General features: G+C 37.4%; 2 protein-coding genes across 2 annotated transcripts; both read left to right on the forward strand.

Moving 5' to 3' along the window:
* The first annotated feature begins 7,291 nt into the window (after positions 1-7,291).
* LOC113501322 (protein Wnt-10-like) lies at positions 7,292-8,958 on the forward strand. Its single transcript, XM_026882444.1, has 3 exons — positions 7,292-7,418; positions 7,611-7,732; positions 7,983-8,958. Exons 1-3 carry the CDS (start codon positions 7,302-7,304, stop codon positions 8,215-8,217), a joined length of 474 nt encoding a protein of 157 aa, XP_026738245.1. The 5' UTR covers positions 7,292-7,301; the 3' UTR covers positions 8,218-8,958.
* Positions 8,959-12,423: 3,465 nt separating this feature from the next.
* LOC113501143 (neither inactivation nor afterpotential protein C) lies at positions 12,424-20,664 on the forward strand. The gene is made up of 15 exons (XM_026882171.1): positions 12,424-12,857; positions 13,045-13,149; positions 14,562-14,941; positions 15,029-15,119; positions 15,199-15,480; positions 15,557-15,945; positions 16,017-16,565; positions 16,638-17,319; positions 17,645-17,934; positions 18,184-18,333; positions 18,408-18,511; positions 18,584-18,652; positions 18,763-18,950; positions 19,050-19,249; positions 19,418-20,664. Exons 1-15 carry the CDS (start codon positions 12,567-12,569, stop codon positions 20,328-20,330), a joined length of 4,683 nt encoding a protein of 1,560 aa, XP_026737972.1. The 5' UTR covers positions 12,424-12,566; the 3' UTR covers positions 20,331-20,664.
* Positions 20,665-22,306: the final 1,642 nt, after the last annotated feature.

Raw genomic sequence — 22,306 nt, forward strand, 5'->3', positions numbered from 1 at the left:
TCATAACTGATATGCCCATTAAAATAATTGAATTGACAAAAGGGTTACATGGGAGTTGGGACCTTCAAAATATCCTGTTATATTAGGCCACAGTTCTCTATATAAGAAGCATGGCCATGATTGTCAAAGAACCGGCCGCAAGAGTGCAAATTTCTGGAAGTGTCAGGGTGGAGTGATTTTCTAAAAGAGAGCCACATAGTCCGATCAGTAGTCACGTAATGCTCGTTAACAATAGGACAAAAACGATTCAATCAAGTAATACTAATAATATTTGCCGTTTAAATTTGCTTAGTTTGCAAGCCTGAATATATACTCTTTAACCTACCGCATGTTATAACGAACACACCAACACTTACCGCATGGGCTGGTTCCATGTGGCACAAGAAAGAGAATCGAGGAAGGATTTTGCATCATCCACACAGACCACCTACTTGCTACAAGATTTCTCTTTCCCCATACCCAAACCATAAAGCACATTCATCCATCCATTTTAAGAAAATTAATTCGCAAATACCTCACCCGTACATTCCAATTCATCTATCTTCCAACAAAGTATTATTATAATTTCTTCAGTGACACCCTGACCACCTAAACATGCCGTAAGCCCTGATTTGTGGCTACCAGCTAATGCTACAAGCATTCTGACACGAGCAGCCGACAGCTGAACCAAAATACCGGGACCTACCGTACAGGATTACTACAAATAATTTAATAGGCCTCTTCCGTCTAATAATAAACATGTCAAGCCAAAGTTAAATACTACTCCACCAACTTCTATCTGCGGCTCGAGAATTCTCGATCCAATGAAATGTAGACTCTGTACTTTCGGTTTAAGGTTGGTGTTAGATTTTGCTATATGTGTTTTTAAGTTTGTAAATAATATTATATTAATGTCCGTAACCAAATCTGACATGAGACCGGCATACCAAGTCTCGTGCTTACTTATTAAGGGGATTTACGATTGAATACAATTTACGTTGGTACACTCGTTTTTTTTAAACACCAAAGCTTTGGTACAAATTGTTTAATTTGTTCATTTACAGTTGTTAATTATAGTGGATGAGATATGTTTAATGTATTTTGGATATAAATGAGTAAAGTGATATTAAAGCGTGATTATTAGGCTGTAGCCACACTCTTCTTGTATTATGCTAGCAAAAAATGGTATAATATTACAGTATGTCGTTTATTGACAGCAAAATTAAAAGATAAATTTTCCAAGGATGTCAAAACCTACCTTGGGTATCTTCTTTAATTTCATGAGTTCACCTAGTGCCAGGTTGCTTACTGCCGCGTTTTTAAGCAATATTTTTCCAGGTGTGAAATAGAGCCTACGCCGCTTCTACAACCATAGTACAGTAACTTTAAGACATATGTATCACCTAATTCAAATACAAATTTTGCGATGTACTTAAATGATATGATAGTCCTAATTACCAAAAAATACATATTGAAGTTTCTAATCTTCGTTCAGAATGCGCGTTCGATGATTCTCAAACATTCAAGACGCTACAATCCAGTTTTTCAAACGTACTACATTACAAACTTTTCGCCATTAGCGTGGACCGAATCATTGCCGTCCGAATATAGCAACATACCATAAACGAACTTTGTAAAAAGTGTAAAAATGTCGCTCGCTCCCAATCTAATTAGATGCATCTGAATAAATGTTTATATGTATACATTAGCACGACGCCTCAGAAGGGGTAAGCACAGGTGTGTCAAGGAATCTCACATTTCGTTGACAGTCTCAAATAGATAAAAATTAATGAGTTCTAAGTGAAAAATACTGCTCTAAAATAATGAAAGGTTTTAAGAGCCTAATAGAAATAAAGGCTCTTAAAATCTGTGTAAGTAAAGTGCATTATTTCATAAGCTCTTCCAGAGATCGCCGCTTAAGACTACTAAGATGACTTATACTTAAAATTAGAGGAATTGATTGTTTGGCATATTAGGCATTTACGCTAAAACATGAAAGCTAAAAGTCTCATCACTCATAAAAAGATATTTAGGAGGTAGGCCACCATGCTCTGACCAAACGCGTGAGAAGGTTCGCGGTGATTTAGGTTTAGTCAGTAAAAGCCTGACTCTACCCACTTCCTAAGCTGAGGAGGTGGGTGTCCATGAGGATTCCTTCACCTTACTAAAAAAAATGAGTAGTTAGGTCTTTGCCCAACCTCGTACTGAATATAGAAAGCGCTACATATATTATAGGTAAATAAGGTTTTTTCCTACACTGTCCAATTCTGGCCAACGATGCGCAGTCCGCTGTCTTCCGACTCTCTATCTGCATGCCCTGGCCATTGACTCATAAACCTATCCGAATAATCGTTTCATATATGTACATATATTATATTACAAAATAAAATTACCTGCCTATTCTCTGCTTTGTAACTGTGTCATAAATGATACTAAAATTTACTATTTAAGTATTTGATTCTTTATGTCCAAACAATTTTAGCAACTTGTATTTTACAACACCAGTTACTACTGCACGAATACTAGATAATAAATTCGCAATACGCCATTAAGTTAACTAATAAAATTAAGTACTAATTAAACATAATTTACTACTGGACTACGAAGTTATATTAAACGTTTACCGTCATAAGATCAGTTTATTCTTTAGTAAATTGACAACAATGTTACATTACAATTTGTCGTAAAAACATTTTTATGGACAGAAAATATCTACTCATTTATGACGTTGTTCGTTATCTACCAATAAGATAAGTGTTCTTACAGAAAATATGCAACAATATAAAAAGCTTTTCAAATTGATCTGTCTTTAAGGCACTTTATTATAGATCCTTTCAAGTATGTAAGTGCGAGCAGCTATAATAGCATATAGCCATCACAATATAATTATCAAAAGTTTTTTAACTAAACAAGAAACAGACGCAAAACACTCGCAAACAGTCCAAAGAAAAGCCATCAATAGCAAGGCACTCAGTTTTTGTTCATATACATCAACTATTTAATATTATATATTACGTATCAAGCCGTGAAGGTAAATTGACCCATTAATGTGAGAGCGACCACGGTGGTCCGACCACACTTGACCATTGTTCCGACCGGGTTTCGACATTTTGTTTTGTAGCCACATAATTAACAGCCTCCCAGAGATCTGTTAGACACGCTCGCTTATAATAACCCCCGCGATGATATTTTTATTAATGTCAAAATAAAGTTGGGTGAGTTCACACCGTTTTGCAACAGGTGGGCGATCGTAACTGCGATTACACAGGTGGCTGTGTGAACACCAACCTGTGCGGTGTTTCGTAAATAAAATGGGTTTTAATGTGATTGATTTTGCTGTTTACGGCTTTCAGTTGTTTCAATTTTATTGTTGAGTGGTGTAGTTACGGATCGAACATGCTAATATAAAGCATTCAATTTTATTTACCATACCTAATTAGGTATAGCGAAACTCGAACATAGTGGTACTTTAAATAGTTTTTTTGGTGTAATGCAATTTCCTCAGATATGTATAAAGTCTTCTCAATGAATATTTAGCTTTATCTACAATAACCAAATAGCTTTCTCTTTATTATAATCCTTATGTTATCTGAGTAGAATTGATGCTCTACATTTTTGTTAAATCTAGAAAATATTATTTTAATTAAATCCCATTTTTAAAATCTGCCTTTAGAAACTTGTATCCAGAAATTACTTTATCATGGAAAATGTTACAGAACATTCTATATTTTTTCTCCTTTTTGATGTTGAACGTTCATTAACCTAACTTCAGACCACGAAAAACATGAAGGCTGTATATTAATGCTACAAAATAGATACACGTCGGTGTAACAGGCAGCATTGGGACCCCTCAGCGGGATCTATAAAAGATCTCGCTTCGACCCACACAAGAAATTAGGTACCACATTAGAGAACCGAGGTGATAATTATGTTGTAAAAAACCTATACGATGAGTTAATATTTTGTTGTTCTGATGTCTCGATTGTTTTGGACGTACATACATTTCAATGTTTTACTTGTATTTTTGAGTCCGATAGTTACGGTATTGTTACAGTTTCGTTACTAGAAATACTATTTCGTTAATTAAATTTGTATGATATTGAATTGGTATGATACGTTTACTTGTAGATTAAATAAAGAACTCTATATTATCAACTATTAAGACCATTATTTCAAAGAAAAAACAAATATTTGAATTTATTTTATTTGATATATTGTATGAGTTGGTAAAACACAAGTTTCATGTTTTGTACTTTCACTTTATTCTTATACGTAATTCTATGAAACACTTAAATATCTTTGTCTTAGGCTAGACACAGTACATTAGAGCCAAATTAATTTATTAGTCTCAAACAAGAGGTTAATTAAATAAAAATAGCTTCGGTCACAAGTTCGAGTCATTTCGTACAAATGAAAAAAATGTATCAGTTTTTTTTCATTTGTTCTCGTAGGGTTGTCTGTGCCTATTTCTGAGTATATTTAATGTATAAAAAATCAAATAAAATCAGAAAAAGTAATTTAAGTCTTACTTCCACAAATACTTCAAGTGGCAAGCTTGACTTAATATATTAGCAGTTATTTTGAGATCTTAACCAACCTATTTCTACAGCTTTTTACTTTTTTTCCACAATTTTCACACAACGCCATCTAGTCTCAAACTAAGCAGAGCTTGTATTATGAGTACTAGACAACTGATAAACATACTTATATATTTCTAAATAGTCTAAATACATACATAATATAGATAAATTACACCCAGACACAGAACAAATGATCGTGCTCATCACATAAACATTTGCCCTGGGTGGGAATCGAACCCACGACCTCCGGTATAGCAGTCAGGGTCACTGACCACTAGACCAACAGGTCCGTCTCTTACTAACTTACCTAATAACTTATAAGGTTTCTTCACCTCCACAAAAATCTTTGAACGCCTAAGATGTCACTGACAAACAATACATATTTTATTACTTAATTGTCAACGTGTCAATATTTTCATTGACCTATCAGACAGAATTGAAAAAGCTATTTAACTTTCATCTTTCGACAGCCCTAATATTAACAACAACCTCTCCGTGTGCCGGTTAACTAATGGTTAATTCGCCCGTCAGATTGCCCACGGTCATCGTAAACCTATTAGTGCTAACTTTAATCGTGAACGAGATTAGGTTGTGATGTGTGATTCACATTTCACAACGATAATGAAATACCTATTTAATATTTCTACTTTCTTTGACATCTTGTTGTAAGGGAATACGGAAGGGAAGCAAGCAAAAGTGATCAAGAATCCTGCATACTTTAAAACATTTAATTCTGTCCGTTATATTTTTATAGCTGAACCCCGTGTTCCGATTATATGAATCTTACCAAGGATTCGCTTGTGGTAGGATCTTGAGGTCTTCTTGTTAGCATATCTTAGTAAATGATTTAAATAATCTAGGTACATGCAAAGCCTGACTGCTGTACCGTAATTTTGATTCCCCTTGACTTCCAGTACCAATGTTTGTGCGATGAACACGATCACTTCTTACGTGTCCGAATATGTGTTTATTTAGAAATATATAAGCATGTTTGTCAGTTTTTCCGTTCTCAGGATATAGGCTTTGCTTTGTGTGATGGCGTTAGATTTCGTTGTGAGAAAATAGCTGAAGAGCATTAGTTATCTCTCAAATATTAGGGTGAGAAATAATATTTATATAATATTTCAGATATTCAGAGCAACCAATAGTCAAAGCGTAGCTGAAATTTAACAAGAAACAATTCTATTGAAAAAGTCCTTAAAGCCAATTAACTTTAACATTCCCAGATATATTAAAATAAACATAAATAATATCCATTCGTCGCTCTGAACACAAGCGCTATAAATAAACTATAATATTTTAACAGCACTTTAATGATAACATGTTTAGTCTGCACTTAAGGACTCGGCAGACGTCATTAAGTAAATAAATCAAGCATAGTGCTTAAGGGTAATTTAGATTGATGATAGGTACGCGATGATTGAGTCCTTGGAAGCTCCTAGTGTTTAATTAAGAACGGTTTAGTTCTCAGAAGTGCTATGTTTATTTTTAGCACTTAAATTAAATGATTTATAGACTTATTAATAAATGTAAGTGGTTAACGTGTATGGAGCTATTCATATAATTCTCAGGTTTGCAGAATTATAATTAAAGCTAGTTCTTATTGCTACGGATAAATGGATGCTGAACTAGATCAACGAAGAATTAAAAATATACAGCTTCGTAGTATTTCGAACATTGCAATAAAACTTTAAAGCGATTGCGAAAGATGCACTCATAAATAAATTTCAGAAAAACATATTTAGAGCGATTTTAATTCAAAATTCGTACATGATGTCTGTATTAGGGCCCGAACGGGTTTCAAAAGAATCCAACATTAAGGTACCCCATCACGTATGGAGTCGTGATCAAGTGCTATAAACCTGAATTGTGTTGTTCGTATAGCGCCACAATTAGGCACTATTGGTAGTGGCCGCAGCGGCCCCGGGCTCCGTATTAGCCCGCCGTATTTCACGAGCCTGCCGCTCCGTTGAGGTGAGAACATAATAAGGGGTTTGGAGCCATTTTTAATATTCCAGCTTCATTACAACGCATTACAAACGTCTTGGGTGGCGAATTCTATCGCGAACGCTCTTAATATTACGCTATTAAGGTCCGGGCGTCCGATGGGCGTGGAGGATGCCGATTTATTTGAATTTTTGCTCAGACTCAATTTCGGAAATTGTGCGGCCGGCGGCTCTGGCGAAATTAAGACGTCAGTTTGATTGCACCGAGGCGTTTAATTATGTAAATGTTGTGCTAGTGTGGGTGGCACAATCAGTGCTGGAGTGTCGATGCGGTCACGTAGAGACAACGGATTTACGATTCGACGTGAGTGGTTCAGTATATTATCATTGTTGTTTTTTTTCGTTCGGTTGCGAATAGGGTTCGTGTTTTGATGATTGTTTGCTAGTAATTTCGTTCGTGATGTGTGGAAATTGAAATTGTTTTGAAATTATTGTGAGTAAAAGTTGGAATATGGAAGGTTTTATTTTGACTGCCACAACTCATACTTAGAGACTGCACGGATAGCCGAGTGGTTGTAGTCACCACGCCCAACTTACTGAACGCGACGTGTCGTGGGTTTGATCCCCGAGTAGGAAAAGCTTTTGTGTGATCTGCAAATACAATTCCTAAGTCCAGGTCTCCTTGCGTTACAAGCATTGAAATCCTTAATGCGGGAATCGTTTTAAGAAAATAGAGTAACTTTAACAATTAATTAAATGGTAATATGTTCGTTATCACCAGATACTGTCATCACACATGGAGGTGCGATGCAAGTGCCACGGCTTGTCAGGCAGCTGCCAGCTCAGGACTTGCTGGAGAGCCACACCAGACTTCAGAGTGGTCGCATCCACTATCAAACGGCAATACAGGAAGGTACACAAACTTTCCCAAAAAATGTATTTCTAAATTATGCGGTACAAGTGAAGGTCAGGTTTCATACAAAATAATCTGGAAATCTTTTATTTTCACTTACAATACTTGTGCCTTTTACTTAAAACCTCTTTAGACATTTTAAACCTTATAGGTTTGTATAATCTGGTTTTTATCAACATTTTTTTTTTCTAGGCTCTGTTAGTGGCACAAGAGGAGCTCAACAACAGTCCTTCGATATTAAGAGGTCGGCCGAGAGGCAGGAGGCGAGGGAAAGCGCGGCCGGCTCCGAAAACCAGCCTATTATTCTTTGAAAGGTAAGTAAACTTTCTAATCTAAGCTATCTTAATTCTTCAGTAGAGACTTCAGAGTTTCTCTACCAAGTCGGTTTTTACAAACCCTCAAATTGTTTTATTAAAATTTTATGAGACTATAATCAATATTGGAGGACTCGTAGATTGATAAGCGAAAACACTGATACTTAGCCGCTTCCCGATTCCTGCTGACCAGACATACCTGGTTGGGAAAAGGCTAAGCGTATGATGAACATGAGAATCAAAATTTCAGATCACCAAGCTTCTGCGACGTAGACCCTCGCACTGACTCAGCCGGCACGTCAGGCCGGGTCTGTCGCATCGGTCGGACGTCCCGGACGGGGTCATGCGACCTCCTCTGCTGCGGCCGAGGTCACGCGCTTATCAGGAAGTCCAGCATCAAGCCATGCAATTGCACCTTCCACTGGTGCTGCCGAGTCGACTGCGAGAGGTGCCGAGATGATAAATGGGTTGCGATTTGTAAGTAATTTAGCGGAGAATAGCGTTAATGACACCGGCTTGTAATGTCTCCAGAAGTAGACAATAATTGGCTAAGTCGATTGATTGATTGTTTGAACTGACAAATTGTTTTTTATTTCTCTTCTGCTTGGCATAAACCGTTTCCCAATTCTCTTCTTTTGTAAATTTCTAGAATCGGGATTTGCTGACAGAATGTAGTCAACATTTAAATAGAAAGCTGTTCTGTTGAAATTGGAAAAATAATTAATGCAAACGCGCCCTAAGAATCATTTTCAGCTCTAAATTTATTAATGTATATACATTTAGAATAATTTATTCTTAGCATTTCGCATGAAGTCGCATAAAAATGTATTAGTAATTAAGTTAACACATTCCGTAATTAAATAGTCTTATAATGTAAACTTAGTACAGATGTATTAGATACCAAATAATGATCTTAAGTACCTCTTGTTTGTGCAAATAATGTTTCCTTTATATAGTAAATAAAGGCATTTATTGTAAGCAGAATATTAGATGAGTAGGAAAATAATTATAAGGTTTAATGGTACAAGAAACTATTATATGACTAATATTGTATTATTAGATGTATAAATAGATTTCGTCATGTTTATATGTGTATATCCGTTGTCAATAATTTTACAATTTTATTCTGAAATACGTGCGAGGTCTGGGTATAAATAGTCAATTACTATTTACCCTGTCAAGTAGACAATTAAAACTATTAAACTAAATTTTAGAAGGGGCTTGTAACGTAACGATTAAGCAAAACTTATACTAATACCTACTTTCGTATTATAAAGTTCATTAAACTACCTGTATTTATGTATGGATTCTTATGCACGAGGTGCGGGTTCGATCCCAAAGCAGGCAAAGTACTAATTACACTTTTTCAAAGTTATACGACCATTTCTTGAGATACCACTTTTGCAGTTGTATTACAAAAGCCGCTTAGCGTGTAGAAACGTCTTGGTCAATAACAGAAATTAGTTTTTTTTACTTTAAAAACATCACACAAAATATCCCTTGTCAGGGAAGTTTCACATACACAAAGACACCCAGACTCACGAAAAGCATTCGTGGAACACACAAACGTGTGTTCGGTGATCGAATCTGCAACACGTCGCGCAAAGTGGGTTTGGTGTTGTGACCTTAACCACTCGGCTATCCGAACTAATCCCCTTCTGAAGACTATCCCTGTCATATATACGATCCTTGAGACCTTGACAAACATTACTTAACATTCTCATAATAACAGCTGTCTAAATTCTTAGAATAAGTTGTTTATAATCAGTATTAACTTATGACATTGTACTTATATTTAACTAGTAGATCCAACATTCCAATTTGTAAATAGCTACCAGCATGCGTAATATCTTTGTACTTAAACATTCCTGTATCAGTGATATTTATTGAATTAACTATTTATTGTAGCTCTAAGTCTTTGTACCGGCGGTTTTTATTTAAGGAAAATAAAAAAATATAAATTACTGTTTTGTTGTTTTTACATAATATATTTTCTTTTACATATTAGCTGTGTAAGCCACACACAGCACCAACCAAGTTAGTTTTTTTTTTTAACTTGTAAATTTCATTAAAAAACAACAAATGAGCATACAAACTCACAGTCAAAACAAGCATTCATGTATCACATAAATGCTTGTCCTTCGCGAGGATCGAACCCGCGACAGATCGCGCACAGTGAGTTTGACGTGATGTTATTTACCACTCGGCTATCCGAGCAGAAAACTTGCATTTTCATCAGTGCACAACGATTACTTTAGCTCGCAGAGTTAAGCCAGTTAACTTAGTTTAGCAAGAAGTGGACGATCGGCTCAAGGGTGGTTGAAGACCAAGAGCTAAGTTAATTTGAGTTAGCTACACGTAGACCTTTTCGTACTTACATATACGTTACAAAATGCACTTGTCAATTATATGACTTATAATAAACCAACTAGATTCGCTTTTGGTCTACAACAATTGACATAAAGTTTGACAGGCAACAAACTGCATTAAAATATATGTAACATATACAAACTTTTTGAACAAAACTCCTTGACTTTTTCTAACAAGCCAGTAGCAAAATATTTATTTATAGAATAAAATAATTACCATTGTTAACGGACAATAAACATTTAGACGAAGGAGTCCGTTACAAGTGGGTTCTCGAACAGAGGCGACGGGTGAAGTAGGCTCACAATTATTCTGTTACGTACACCTAATTGAACCTCTTGGATCAAGAGCTCTTGTGCATCAACGCTTTGTTGATAGATATAGGTAATAATTTGAAGTACTCTTGAGAGGATACGTATTACAATAAAAGAAGTCGGAATTTGTTGAATAATTGAATTTACTTGAACATTTAAAAAGAGATTGCGATAGATTTAAAATTGAACATGATAAATTCGTGTTCTTTTTTCAATTATCTGTGCTATTTAAAATCGTAACAAAAATAAAAGGGTTGTGTGTGTGTGTGTCTTTTTCAATATAATCATTTCTTTTTTTCTCATTAGATTTATTCGCAAAAAAACTCGTTGAATGTAGTACGTAAGTACTTCTTAAAATACATCGTACCATACTTAAACGGAGAGACCGTCTTTTAAATATCTTTCTTCAATAAAAAAAATCCATTAACTTTGCGAAAACTAAATTAAACTTCTTACAGTAGAATCTACTTACGTATTATAATATCTCTAAAAGCATCAGAACCACTGTTACCCTTAATTCATCCAACTGTTGAAAATACTTCTTTGGTCATACATCTAATTCTAACAGTATATTGACAGGCCCGATTGCAAAGTGAATGCTTGTCAGTTTACGGTATCCTAACTTTGAAAAAATTGTTTTGTATCCTATTCATTGATGTTTCGCTTTTAGCATTAAGTACGCTTGATCGATTGAAGCCCATGACTGATGGGTTTTACAAGTAGGATTGATCGCGTAATGGATTGGTGTTGCGAATTAATTTCGTTAATTGTTACCTAAACAAGGATTTTACACGTATCACTTGGAACGAGGTTTTTTATGTTTGGTATGTGAATCGGCTGTTATTTTTGATTCGGTTCAAAAAGTGATGTCTTCCCACGTTGTCTTGTTTTTTTTTTAATTTTAATTTCTTTACATGTAACGTAAATATGTTACTTTGACTATATTTATATTTCAGAAATCCATATTCGCCTGGTTTTTTTGGAATAGATAAATTATTCTTGGCTTACTTATTGAGGAGCTCGTGGCTAAGCTATAACCGCATAAGTGATTCGATCACAGATTAAGCTATGCTTGACGCGGTTGGTCCGTAGATGGGTGACCATCTTTTTCATAACGAGTTCCTCCGTGTTTCGGAAGGCACGTTAAATTGTGGGTCCCGGCAGTTATTCCTACATCTTTGACAGTCGTTACAGGTAGTCAGAAGCTTGAAAAAGTCTGACAGACAGTCTAACCAAGGGGTATCGCGTTGCCCAGGTAACTGGGTTAAGGAGGTCAGATAGGCAGTCGCTCCTTGTATAACACTGGTACTTAGTTGAAACCGGTTGGACTGGTAGCCGACCCCAACATAGTTGGGAAAAGGCTAGGCCAATGAAAATTACTGATTGAATCCTTATCCTGAAACTTTGAATGCATAATTGATGCACCAAACACATACCAACTCTAAAGTATGTATTGTAAAATCTATACTTACTAATGACCAATGACGTCACAATTAATCAAAGTACTTAAGAATTGGAATTAACGTTTACCATATAAGTGCTACAGCAGTGTTGCCAAACAAACAACATAAATGGCAACAATTAAACGTGTCCCCAATTAAATTGTATCCAAGGCATGCAGGAAGGTCGTCGGGCATTATGACCTAATACTATTAGAGGGGATTAGCAGTGTTCTTAATACGTGAAGCCCCGGCACTTGTGAGCGCTCGGGGGTGGACGCGCCACTCGGCCCAGCGCCGTCGACCACGCCGAGTCGTGGCTCAGCACTTCAGGAACTAGGTGAGTGCTGGACGAATTTTATTATATTTTTTTAATAACTAGCTTTTATAATTTCGAATTTAGAAAGATTGGATTAGAAATATAAAGTTATGTTTTATATACCAGCTTTTATTAAGTTCAGTTTAGTAAGATGTGATTTCGTGATTGTAATCGCCATGTCTGGATTTCTGTATGCACATGACGATTTATGTTATCAACTGATAATCGGACCGTCTCGGCCAGTCAGTTAATAACTCAGTTAAAATTAACATTTTTTTGATGAAAACCCTTTAAACTTCTTCTATAGTTTGTTAGATTTGAATAGATACCATTAAAATAAATTAAGGAAAGGAATTAATGAGTGTTATTTCGTAGTGTATGGTCCGTCTAACACCATGAAGGACGGTTTGAACATTGCGTCCTTGGCGAGCCCCCTCGACCGCTACAAGCTCGAGGGCCAGCTCGGCTCCGGCATCTTCGGCGAAGTTCACCGCGCGTCAGACTCACAGGCAGCCGGCAAGAAAGTCGCCGTCAAGGTACAAACCTACACCGACGAAATCGAAGACCACATACAAGAAGAATACAAGATCCTAAGGGACTTCACCTCACATCCTAATTTGATTGACTTCTACGGCGTGTTCTGTGAAAAGTCTGAAGGAGTAAAAAAAGTTTGGTTTGTTCTTGAGGTAAGTTTGCCTTTTCATCCATTGTATAACATAAAATCGTAAACAAAATTCCTCTACATGAGTTACGTTAACGTCACATAAATGAATGAATAGGGATAATAAGTTGCTTGAGGCAGCTTTATTGAAAAAGTCGCATTGAAAGAGTTGCTCATGATTCAAACAATACAATGAATCATCTATTTTCCAGTTGTGCGAATGTGGATCTGTCATCGATATTGTCAGAAAACTGAAAGCAGCAGACAGAAAAATGTCGGAGGAACACATCGCTTACATCCTCAAATATACGATCAAGGTAAGACCATATTCGACTGACTATAAACATGTCGGTCGTCACATACGACTCGAGATGGCTGTTTATAAAACAAAGGGCCTGCCAGTCCACCTTTCAACGGCTGAATCAATTGGTAGGTACTTTGAATGCAAACTCAATTGTTCTCGGATCTGTGTCCCGGCTATTTCTGTTGCTCGCGTGACGTCGAATAAAATATAGCCGGGCGAATGTCCACGTACGTTGAAATACAATCTAGAGCCATTACTTAAAATGCACGCCGCTTTATTTGATGTGATTCGCGACGGAACAGTCGAACTTGTCGATGCGAATGTCGGTGCGCGCCCGACAACACCATGATGGCCCCCCATCGCGGCGCATCGCTCAATTATCGTAAATAATGCTCGCGCACACAAGATATACGGATCTCTGGCGCAGTAGCCAATGATCTCTCTAACGCGAACTAGTCAGAGGAAAACCTTTCTTATGTCCCTTTTTGTAAGGTCCATAGAAAGCGATTTGTGTTCGTCCTTCGAGCTCTTAAGTTATCGGGGAGAGTTAAATGCGTATTATCTTTATGCAAGCCACTTGGTTCACAATACCGGTGCTCTGTCCTCTTCGTAAGGCAGATCTTCCACGCATATCTATCGATGTTGCATCTCGTAAAGTACGATCAAAGACAAACTTGTGATGTCATCTTTATCGATATTATGACGAAACAAAACATCGATTGATGTAATACCGATCACATCATAAGGAGTCTTATATTGTAGTAATCATTGGCTGAATGTTACACCAACATTTTTAGCTAAATGACAAAGAATGACAACTCTTTTTATGCTACGTCAATTATCGTTGTTTTGTGATATTTTAATCGTTAGATAATAATATAATCGAGATGCATATTACTGTATTTTGTTATATTACCACCAGGTGGCGTCTATAAAACAGAGTTTATTTACTTGAGCTTATAAATTATGTAGTACCGCAAAATTATTCGTAACCAATTAACCTATTTGTTCTGTGTTTTCTAATTACATTTGAATACTCATTTAAAGATTGATTTTAAAATCAAAACACATTTTAAATCAATTCGATTTAAAATATAAACCCAAAACTATCGATGCTCTATCCCCACAGCACTAACAACTAAACGATCGTAATGAACGCATTAAACAAGCTGATATATCAGACAGCGGAGAGCGCGGACAGCCCGCCTGCGACAGCACTGAAGCCCCGATACGTATGCAAATAGGCCCCAATGAATCTCCGGGGCGTGGGGACTTGATTGACGCTGACGTTAGTATCGCCCAGCCGTCTTAACAATCCACGAGTCGTCCGCGTTAGGGGCGGTCACTCCATCACTCCCTGTCAAACTACCGTGTTGACTGCCTCGATTGGTGCAATCAATTCTACCTCACTCATTTGTATTCTAGGCGCTCGTTTACTTGCACGAGAACAAAGTGATACACCGCAATATAAGATGCAGCAACATTTTGATTACAAAGAATGGCGAAGTGAAACTGTCTGATTTTGGATTGTCTTGCAAATTGAATGATGCTTTGGATAAGAGTACGACTAATATCGGATCGCCGAGTTGGATGGCTCCCGAAGCGGTGACGTGTGGCGGTGAGGGATATGATAATAGGGTGGATGTTTGGGCTGTAGGTATAACTACTATAGAAATGGCGGATGGGAAAGCGCCGTTCCAAGATATGCACCCAACAAGGGCGCTTTTTCAAATTCTCAGAAATCCTCCACCAAGCCTGATGAAGCCGGCAATGTGGTCTAACGACATAAATGATTTTATTACGGAGTAAGTTATGTCTTTCTTTATTTACATTATAAATTGGAAAATTCAGAAGTTGACTTCCTAAAATTTAAATTTCATACTGTTTATTAGGTGTTTGGAGAAAAACCCTGAACATCGGCCTTACATGGTGGAATTAGAAGAGCATCCATTTGTACAATCCGTTCCCGAAAACGATTTTCATGCAAGTATAGCGTCTTAGCTAATTCAAATTAAAATATAGTTAGAATTAACGATTAACATGAAATGTCTATCTTTTTTAGCTTACTACAGAATTAAAAAAGCTAGTAGATGATTTAAAAGATCAATCCACACCGAGTAAAACACCAGAAAGGATTATTAAAGATGGCTTATTAACTACACAAGGTGTTAAAGAGCCTGAGACGATGCAAGTTGAAGATCTGGCTGCGTTAGAAAAACTGACCGAAGACAGCATACTCGCAGAGTTACAAACAAAATTAGCAAAGGGCTCTTTTATGTCATTTATCGGAGACGTACTCCTTGTTCTTAATCCGAATACTACCGATGATATTTACAACGAAACTGTGAGTAACTCGACAGTGACTTTCTTTGCTAAGGATGTAAGAAAGTTATTAACTTATTTTAATCGTTTGATTTCAGTACCACAAAAAATACGAATGTAAATCAAGATCTGATAACGAGCCTCACATATTTGCGGTAGCAGATAGCGCCTACCAAGACGCTCTCCATCATAATGAACCGCAGCACGTCGTATTCTCGGGTGAATGTAAATCTGGGAAAACAACGAACATGCTTCATGCGCTGTCTCACCTCACATTTTTAGGCGCAATGAAAAATAACACAGCTGAGAGAATTCAAAAGGCCACAAGTGTGATACAAGCGGCCATTACTGGAGCAACACCCTTAAATGCTCACTCAACAAGGGCTATTTTCCAAATCCAAGTAACTTATGGAAGCTCGGGCAAGCTGAGCGGCGCTTTATTTTGGCTTTACCAACTAGAAAAATGGCGTATTTCTTCCACGGACATGTAAGTGGTTAATAATGAGAATTATAATGTGTGTTTTAACGATAGAATCACAAGTTAGATAAGTGTTTCAGGTCTCAAGCCAACTTTGACCTGCTCTACTATTTCTACGACGCAATGGAGGCTACAAACCGGATAGAAGAATTCTGTTTAGAGAAAAACAGGAAACATCGATATTTGAGAATATTAGATGAACCTGTCAAGGGCGTTAAAGGTGTAAGAGAAAATTCTGAAAATAATGTGGAACGTTATAAAACATTTATCGAAAACCTAAAGACTTTAGACTGGGAAGAAGAAGACATAACATTTTTTGAAACCATTTTAGCAGCCATACTTGTTCTTGGTAATGTGCGGTTCAAAGATGGTAAAACCGGCATAGCAGAAATAGAGAATGCAGACGAAGCTAAGCGAGTTGCCAAACTATTAGCTCTTGACGAAGTGAAGTTTCTTTGGGCTCTGCTTAATTACTGCTTGATAGAAAGTGGGACTGCTGTAAAACGAAGACATTCTACTGACGAAGCAAGAGATGCTAGAGACACCTTAGCAAGTGCTTTATACAAGCGATTAATAGACTGGATGATCAATTTAATTAACTCCAAGCTATCGTTCATGAGATCTGTTTTGTACGTATATTTCCATTACTGCAAATTATATTGTCACACTTGAAAATATTAATAAAAAGTATATTTTTACAGCGGTGATAAATTCTCAGTCAGTTTGCTGGACATGTTTGGATTCGAATGCTACCACAGAAATCGTTTGGAACAGTTAATCGTTAACACGACCAATGAACAAATACAGTTTCTATACAACCAGAGGATGTTTGCCTGGGAGATGCAGGAGACGGCGGAGGAAGACGTTCCTGTGGTTTCCTTGCATTTTTATGATAACAAAAATTCAGTGGATCAACTCATGGGAAGACCTTTGGGACTGTTTTACATACTAGATGAAGCGAGTCGCGCTGGCAGTGGACAGGAGTTTATAATGAGTAAGGGATTCTCGTATTATGCATGGAAGTCACTGCAAACAAACATTACCTTTAAAAATGCCTCTAACTTTGACAATTATTTGATTTCAGGTACAATAAGAACAACGTGCAAAGGTCCTTACATCAAACTGTCAGGCAGTCACGAGTTCAGCGTAGCTCATTATACAGGGAAAGTCAACTATGACTGCAGAGAAATGGCTGACAAGAACAAGGACTTCCTGCCCCCCGAAATGATCGAGACAATGCGAGCTTCATCCAATGTTACAGTACAACAACTTTTTAAGAACAAATTGACAAAGACAGGCAATTTGACGGTATCTTCCAGCCAGCCTAAAGTCAGTGTAGTAAGGTCTAAATCTGAAAAAGAAATGGAAAACTTAAAAGCACGAGTAAGTATATTTAACAATTACTTAAAAGGTTCCGCATCCAAAGAGGAAAAACGGAACTCTTTTATCTCTATCTATATCTCACCGCTAACTGCCTGTCCGTCCATCCGTCACCAGGCTCTAGCTTATAAACCGTGAAAGATAAAGTTGAAACTTCCACATTTTCTATCGCTGCTGTAACAACAAGTACTAAAAATAATGATCGAGGTTAGGCAACAGTTTTTACTGTCGTGCATGCATAGGTGGGTGGGTGTTAGTGAGTCACCACAAACTACGTCACCCAATGATTTGTTTATAATCTTTTTTGTCCATTTTATCTTATTTTCAGAAATACAACACATGTTCTAAGGGGCAATATTCTCAAGTCCATCGTATGAGGACAGCCGCTGCGACATACAGAGCGACCAGTTTGGAAATTCTGAAGCAGCTTTCGGTAGGCCCCGGGAGCGGTGGGACACATTACGTCCGATGCATCAGAGCCGACTTAAACGACAACCCGAGAGGTTTCCAGACTGAAGTCGTCAGGCAACAGTTAAGGGCTCTAGCTATACTGGATACAGCTAAAGCAAGACAGAGCGGCTTTTCTAGCCGTATACCATTTGCGGAATTTATTCGGAGGTAAGATTACAATTAATAGAAGAATTTAAGTAATTATCGGTTAGCCGAATGGATGCTACGCAAGATCCACTGTTGGGTTCGATCCCAGCGTAACATCAAAATTGGTAAGATCTAAAAGTGCTGGTCTGGGTGTAGACCGCAACACAAGGATTCCTTAGTGCGGGACTCGTTTTTTAATAATAACGTACAACTAATTACAATGGAATATGCTTGAGTAAATGAATTTAAATATTTCCTTCTCTAAAATAGGTATCGATTTCTGGCATTTGATTTTGATGAGAATGTTGAAGTGACGAAAGACAACTGCAGGTTACTGATGATTCGCTTGAAGATGGAAGGATGGGTGCTCGGCAAAACCAAAGTATTTTTGAAGTATTACAATGAGGAATTCCTATCAAGGTAACTATACCAGGACATACGTATAGATATGAAATTTAAGAATTAATCGATCATAATATTTTACATGACTCTAGGCTGTACGAAACACAAGTAAAGAAAATCATCAAAGTACAATGCATGATGAGAGCTTTCTTAGCAAGAAGAAAAGCTAAAAAGGACAAATCGAAAATGATGCATAGTGAGTAACTTCGCAAATGTATTTTTTAAGCCTTAGATCGTAATCAACACTGAAATGTTATTCTATTTTCAGTAAAGGAACTAAAAAAACAACAATCCATGAACGTCACTGAGGATGAAGCGGCTCTGTTGATCCAAAAAGGTAAACATTTTGTAACATCCAACCGTCATAGGCTTGCACAAATATTGGCGTTATCTAAAAAAGTTTGAAACAAGAAGCTAACTACTGAATTCTACTAAAATTAATTTCAGCTTACCGTGGCTACATAGTCCGCAAGGCATATGGACCGCTGATAAATAAGAGCACTGGCCAAATTGACGAAGAGACCGCATCTTTCCTCAAGAGATTCGCAATGAGATGGAAAAGCCGATCCATTTTTCAAGTCCTGTTGCAGTATCGGGCGGTTCGCTATCAAGATCTTGTGCATTTTTCACAGCAGGTAACTACGACACAAATACTCCAGAAATAACCATCGCTTACTTTGGCTTTAGTTCCCAAAGAAGTTTTTTCTTACTCTTTAATGTTTGCACGTGTGCAGGTGCATATCTACAACCAAGCAGTATTGGAGGCGCTGTTAAACACAAGCATTGCCGTGCTCATCGATCGGGTAGACCCTCAAGCCAAGGAAGCAGACTTCTTGGGCTCCGGCCCACCTACTGTGTGGAAGCTGCCCTTCAGGATCGATCAGCTGCAGTATTACGACACCTCGTACATGTGCGATCCTTCTGCAAAGAGCAAGTGAGTATCTCTGTCAATTACCATTAGTAATCAGTTAATCACCTTAATCTGATTGGCAAAAAAAGGAGTTGGAATTTTCCTGAAAGAAAAATAAAAAGTAAAGTCAAATGATTCTTTGGATCAAACAAATTTAAAATAGTAATATTAACAAGTAATTTCTCCTTATAGCGACACATTTGCCAGTCAATACGATTCCGACCACGAGCAGTGGGACGAACCGTTGAAACGTCGATTTAATCCAGCACAAACCGACACCAGTAAAGCGTCGGCGAGCACACAAACGCTCATCACAGTGCCATTCTGCAGAGACCCTACGCAGCCCGTACCAGTCTTACCGCCTGATGAACCGGAGAAACCACCGGCTTCGAAACAAGCACGCGGACCGGCCAATAGACCCGCTGTCTACAAGAAGAAACCACCTCATTCCCCGCATAGTTACTACCAACCCCCGGAACCCTGGACTGGTGTGAGAGATGACACAGATATCTTGGAAGATGCTGCTCCTAAGCTAAGGAAATCGACGTACACCAGGAGCCTTTACGCCATCGATACTGATGCCCAAGATCCTATAATGGAACTTCAAGCGATGGCCAAGTCAACCAACGATATGAACGAGGACGATCCTCCTTTCAATTTCCAGGCCATGTTAAAGAAAACACCAAGGAATAGGGCGTCGATGAAGAGATCTAACGAGCTAGGAGATGACATGGAGGATAGGCAAATAGTTCCGAAACGTATCATATCGCCGAGTAAAGCGAAGCCGCCGGCTGCACCAAAGCTGGCCCCGACCCCCCCGCCGCCGAAGGGCCCCGCTCCGCCACCGCCGTCCGGCAAGTCCCCCGCGCCGACCCCACCTCCCTGCAGGATGGCAGCAGACACTCCTCCCCCCAGCGGCTTTACTCCTCCGCCACCAAGGTCGTCAAGTAGAGAATTCATGCGGCAAGATTCAAAGGACCTGATCATCGCAGCATTGAAGAAGAGAGACTCTAAAACTGATTTGTTGAATTCAGATAATAAAAAGGAAGAAAAAGTCGAAATAGCTCCAGGGATCACAGTGGAGGGTACGGTAACAGATTTATAAAAGACAAACATAATTCTGTAAAAAATATATTTAATCTCCATTGCATTGGAAGTCCACATACATATTATTTATTATGGCGTTACAATAATTTTTTTTTTGACAATTAAGTTTTTAAAGCCATACGTTTTATGTTAAGTCATAAGGTTCTTTGTTACGTTCTTAATTAATATAATATAATTTATATCTCAATAGAGTTAAGTATATTAAATACAAAAGTTGACCTTAAAGCGAATTATGGCGAAACGTTGTGTTCAATTAACACGTTTTTAGGGTTTCATCACATAGTAAAAAAATATTCAAATTTTATATTAATTCTTAGATTAGCTTAACCGAAATTGCTTTGGTAACTTATTTTATTTACTTATAGAATAAAGTGTGGTGATAATGTGTTAATATCACCTAGAGACAGTAGTGCATGGTCCTTGTTTTGTAATATATTTTTAAGTGATACATTTTGCAGAACAAGAGGGAAATTGAAATGTATGGCATATAAAAGAGCGCCGAGTTAACGTTTAAGTGTGAATTAAGTAACGAAGAATTAAGTGAAAATTAGTAAAATGTATCCCTCAAAATCATACGTACTCACCAACAAATGTAACATTATTTTTTTTGTTTAAAATATTGTTATTACATTTAAGAAGCTCGATCGAATCATTTGTACAGTGTGATATGTTTCTTATAACAATGACTTTAATTAGTAATGATTGTTATTGCTAAAGGCAGAATGTTGCCCGGCCAAAAATTTTAAGGTTTCATTTAATTTTGACGTTTACATAGTTATCAATAATGAGGTTATCATCAACGTCACATTTTTTTTTATTAAGGTCTGACTTACTTGTAGCCTCGCTATGTTTAATACCCGACAATTTTAGTCTCTAAGCGAATATTCTGATTGTAAATCATGGGCGTAGCTATAAAGGTACTTATTGCTATAGATTAAAGTCGTCAGGTATTGGAAACTATGGTTGGCTCGCGGACGAAGGACCGTGTTACCAACAGCGTTTAAATAATACAGGTTTGTATAAGTGAAATATCTGTTGCATGCATCCATCATCGGAGATACGACAATGCGTGATCAGAATAATGATAGATGTCTATTTTGTTTTTTTTTTGTTAGAAGCTCGATACAGATTAAAAATGCCTTCAGCCGGACCCACAGCTTACATTCTGAGATATTAAATATACACGACCACAAACTTGCAACTGCCTTACATATTAAATCACTTGCGAAAATAGTTCAATATACGATACAATACCAAAATATATGTTTTTTTTCTCACATCCATAAATCCTTTTAAATTTAGGCCTCGCGTTAATACAAGACGGAATATTAAATTTCCGTTCACATATCTTTAGAAATCACATCCTAAAATTTATTTGCCGAATAATAATTGACTTAAAACTAGTTATTAAATTAGAAAAATACATCAAAATGGTTATAAAAATATGAAATGTTTCTTACGTAATAATGTTATCCTAAAGCTCTTAAGAAATTCAGTCAATGTGTTACATTGTTATGGATTATAATTTATTAACTGATATTAAATAGTTTTTTTTTTTATGAAATATCGATATAAGAGATCGCTCGTTAGTAAATCCTCGGCAGCGTTATTAAGTATCTTGCAAAACAATGAAAGCAATTGACGGCTGAAACATTGTATAGTTACCGGCACGGATCTTGAGCGCTGACCTTCAACTGCGCAGAAGTGATGTTTTGAGTCCGTTTTGCGGTATGAAGTGAGGCGCGGGGCGGACTGAAGAGCAGTGATTGGTCCGCAGCACATCGCGTCATAGCCGTCACTCGTGATTGGTTGAAAATCGTTTTTTGCTTCAATGCACCTGAACACGACGAGTACGGACAGTTCATTGGCGTTTTATTTTACGATGCGCAAAGCGATCCCCACTCTTCCGCCGAGCTTCAAGATCCGTGCCGGTAATTATACAACGCTGTCTTTTTTTGTGCGTCTTTATGTATA

The sequence above is a fragment of the Trichoplusia ni genome, chromosome 15 (assembly GCF_003590095.1).
Source record: "Trichoplusia ni isolate ovarian cell line Hi5 chromosome 15, tn1, whole genome shotgun sequence".
Classification (NCBI taxonomy): Eukaryota; Metazoa; Arthropoda; class Insecta; order Lepidoptera; family Noctuidae; genus Trichoplusia; species Trichoplusia ni.

What these genes read in the sequence shown, in the direction of transcription:
- LOC113501143 (XM_026882171.1), top strand. Translation starts at nt 12,567, where the DNA reads ATGAAGGACGGTTTGAACATTGCGTCCTTGGCGAGCCCCCTCGACCGC. An exon ending in TCCTCAAATATACGATCAAG is followed by an intron (nt 13,150 to 14,561) that starts GTAAGACCATAT and finishes TTTGTATTCTAG; the next exon opens with GCGCTCGTTTACTTGCACGA. An exon ending in GGCTCTGTTGATCCAAAAAG is followed by an intron (nt 18,653 to 18,762) that starts GTAAACATTTTG and finishes AATTAATTTCAG; the next exon opens with CTTACCGTGGCTACATAGTC.
- LOC113501322 (XM_026882444.1), top strand. Translation starts at nt 7,302, where the DNA reads ATGGAGGTGCGATGCAAGTGCCACGGCTTGTCAGGCAGCTGCCAGCTC. An exon ending in TCAAACGGCAATACAGGAAG is followed by an intron (nt 7,419 to 7,610) that starts GTACACAAACTT and finishes TTTTTTTTCTAG; the next exon opens with GCTCTGTTAGTGGCACAAGA. An exon ending in AGCCTATTATTCTTTGAAAG is followed by an intron (nt 7,733 to 7,982) that starts GTAAGTAAACTT and finishes TCAAAATTTCAG; the next exon opens with ATCACCAAGCTTCTGCGACG.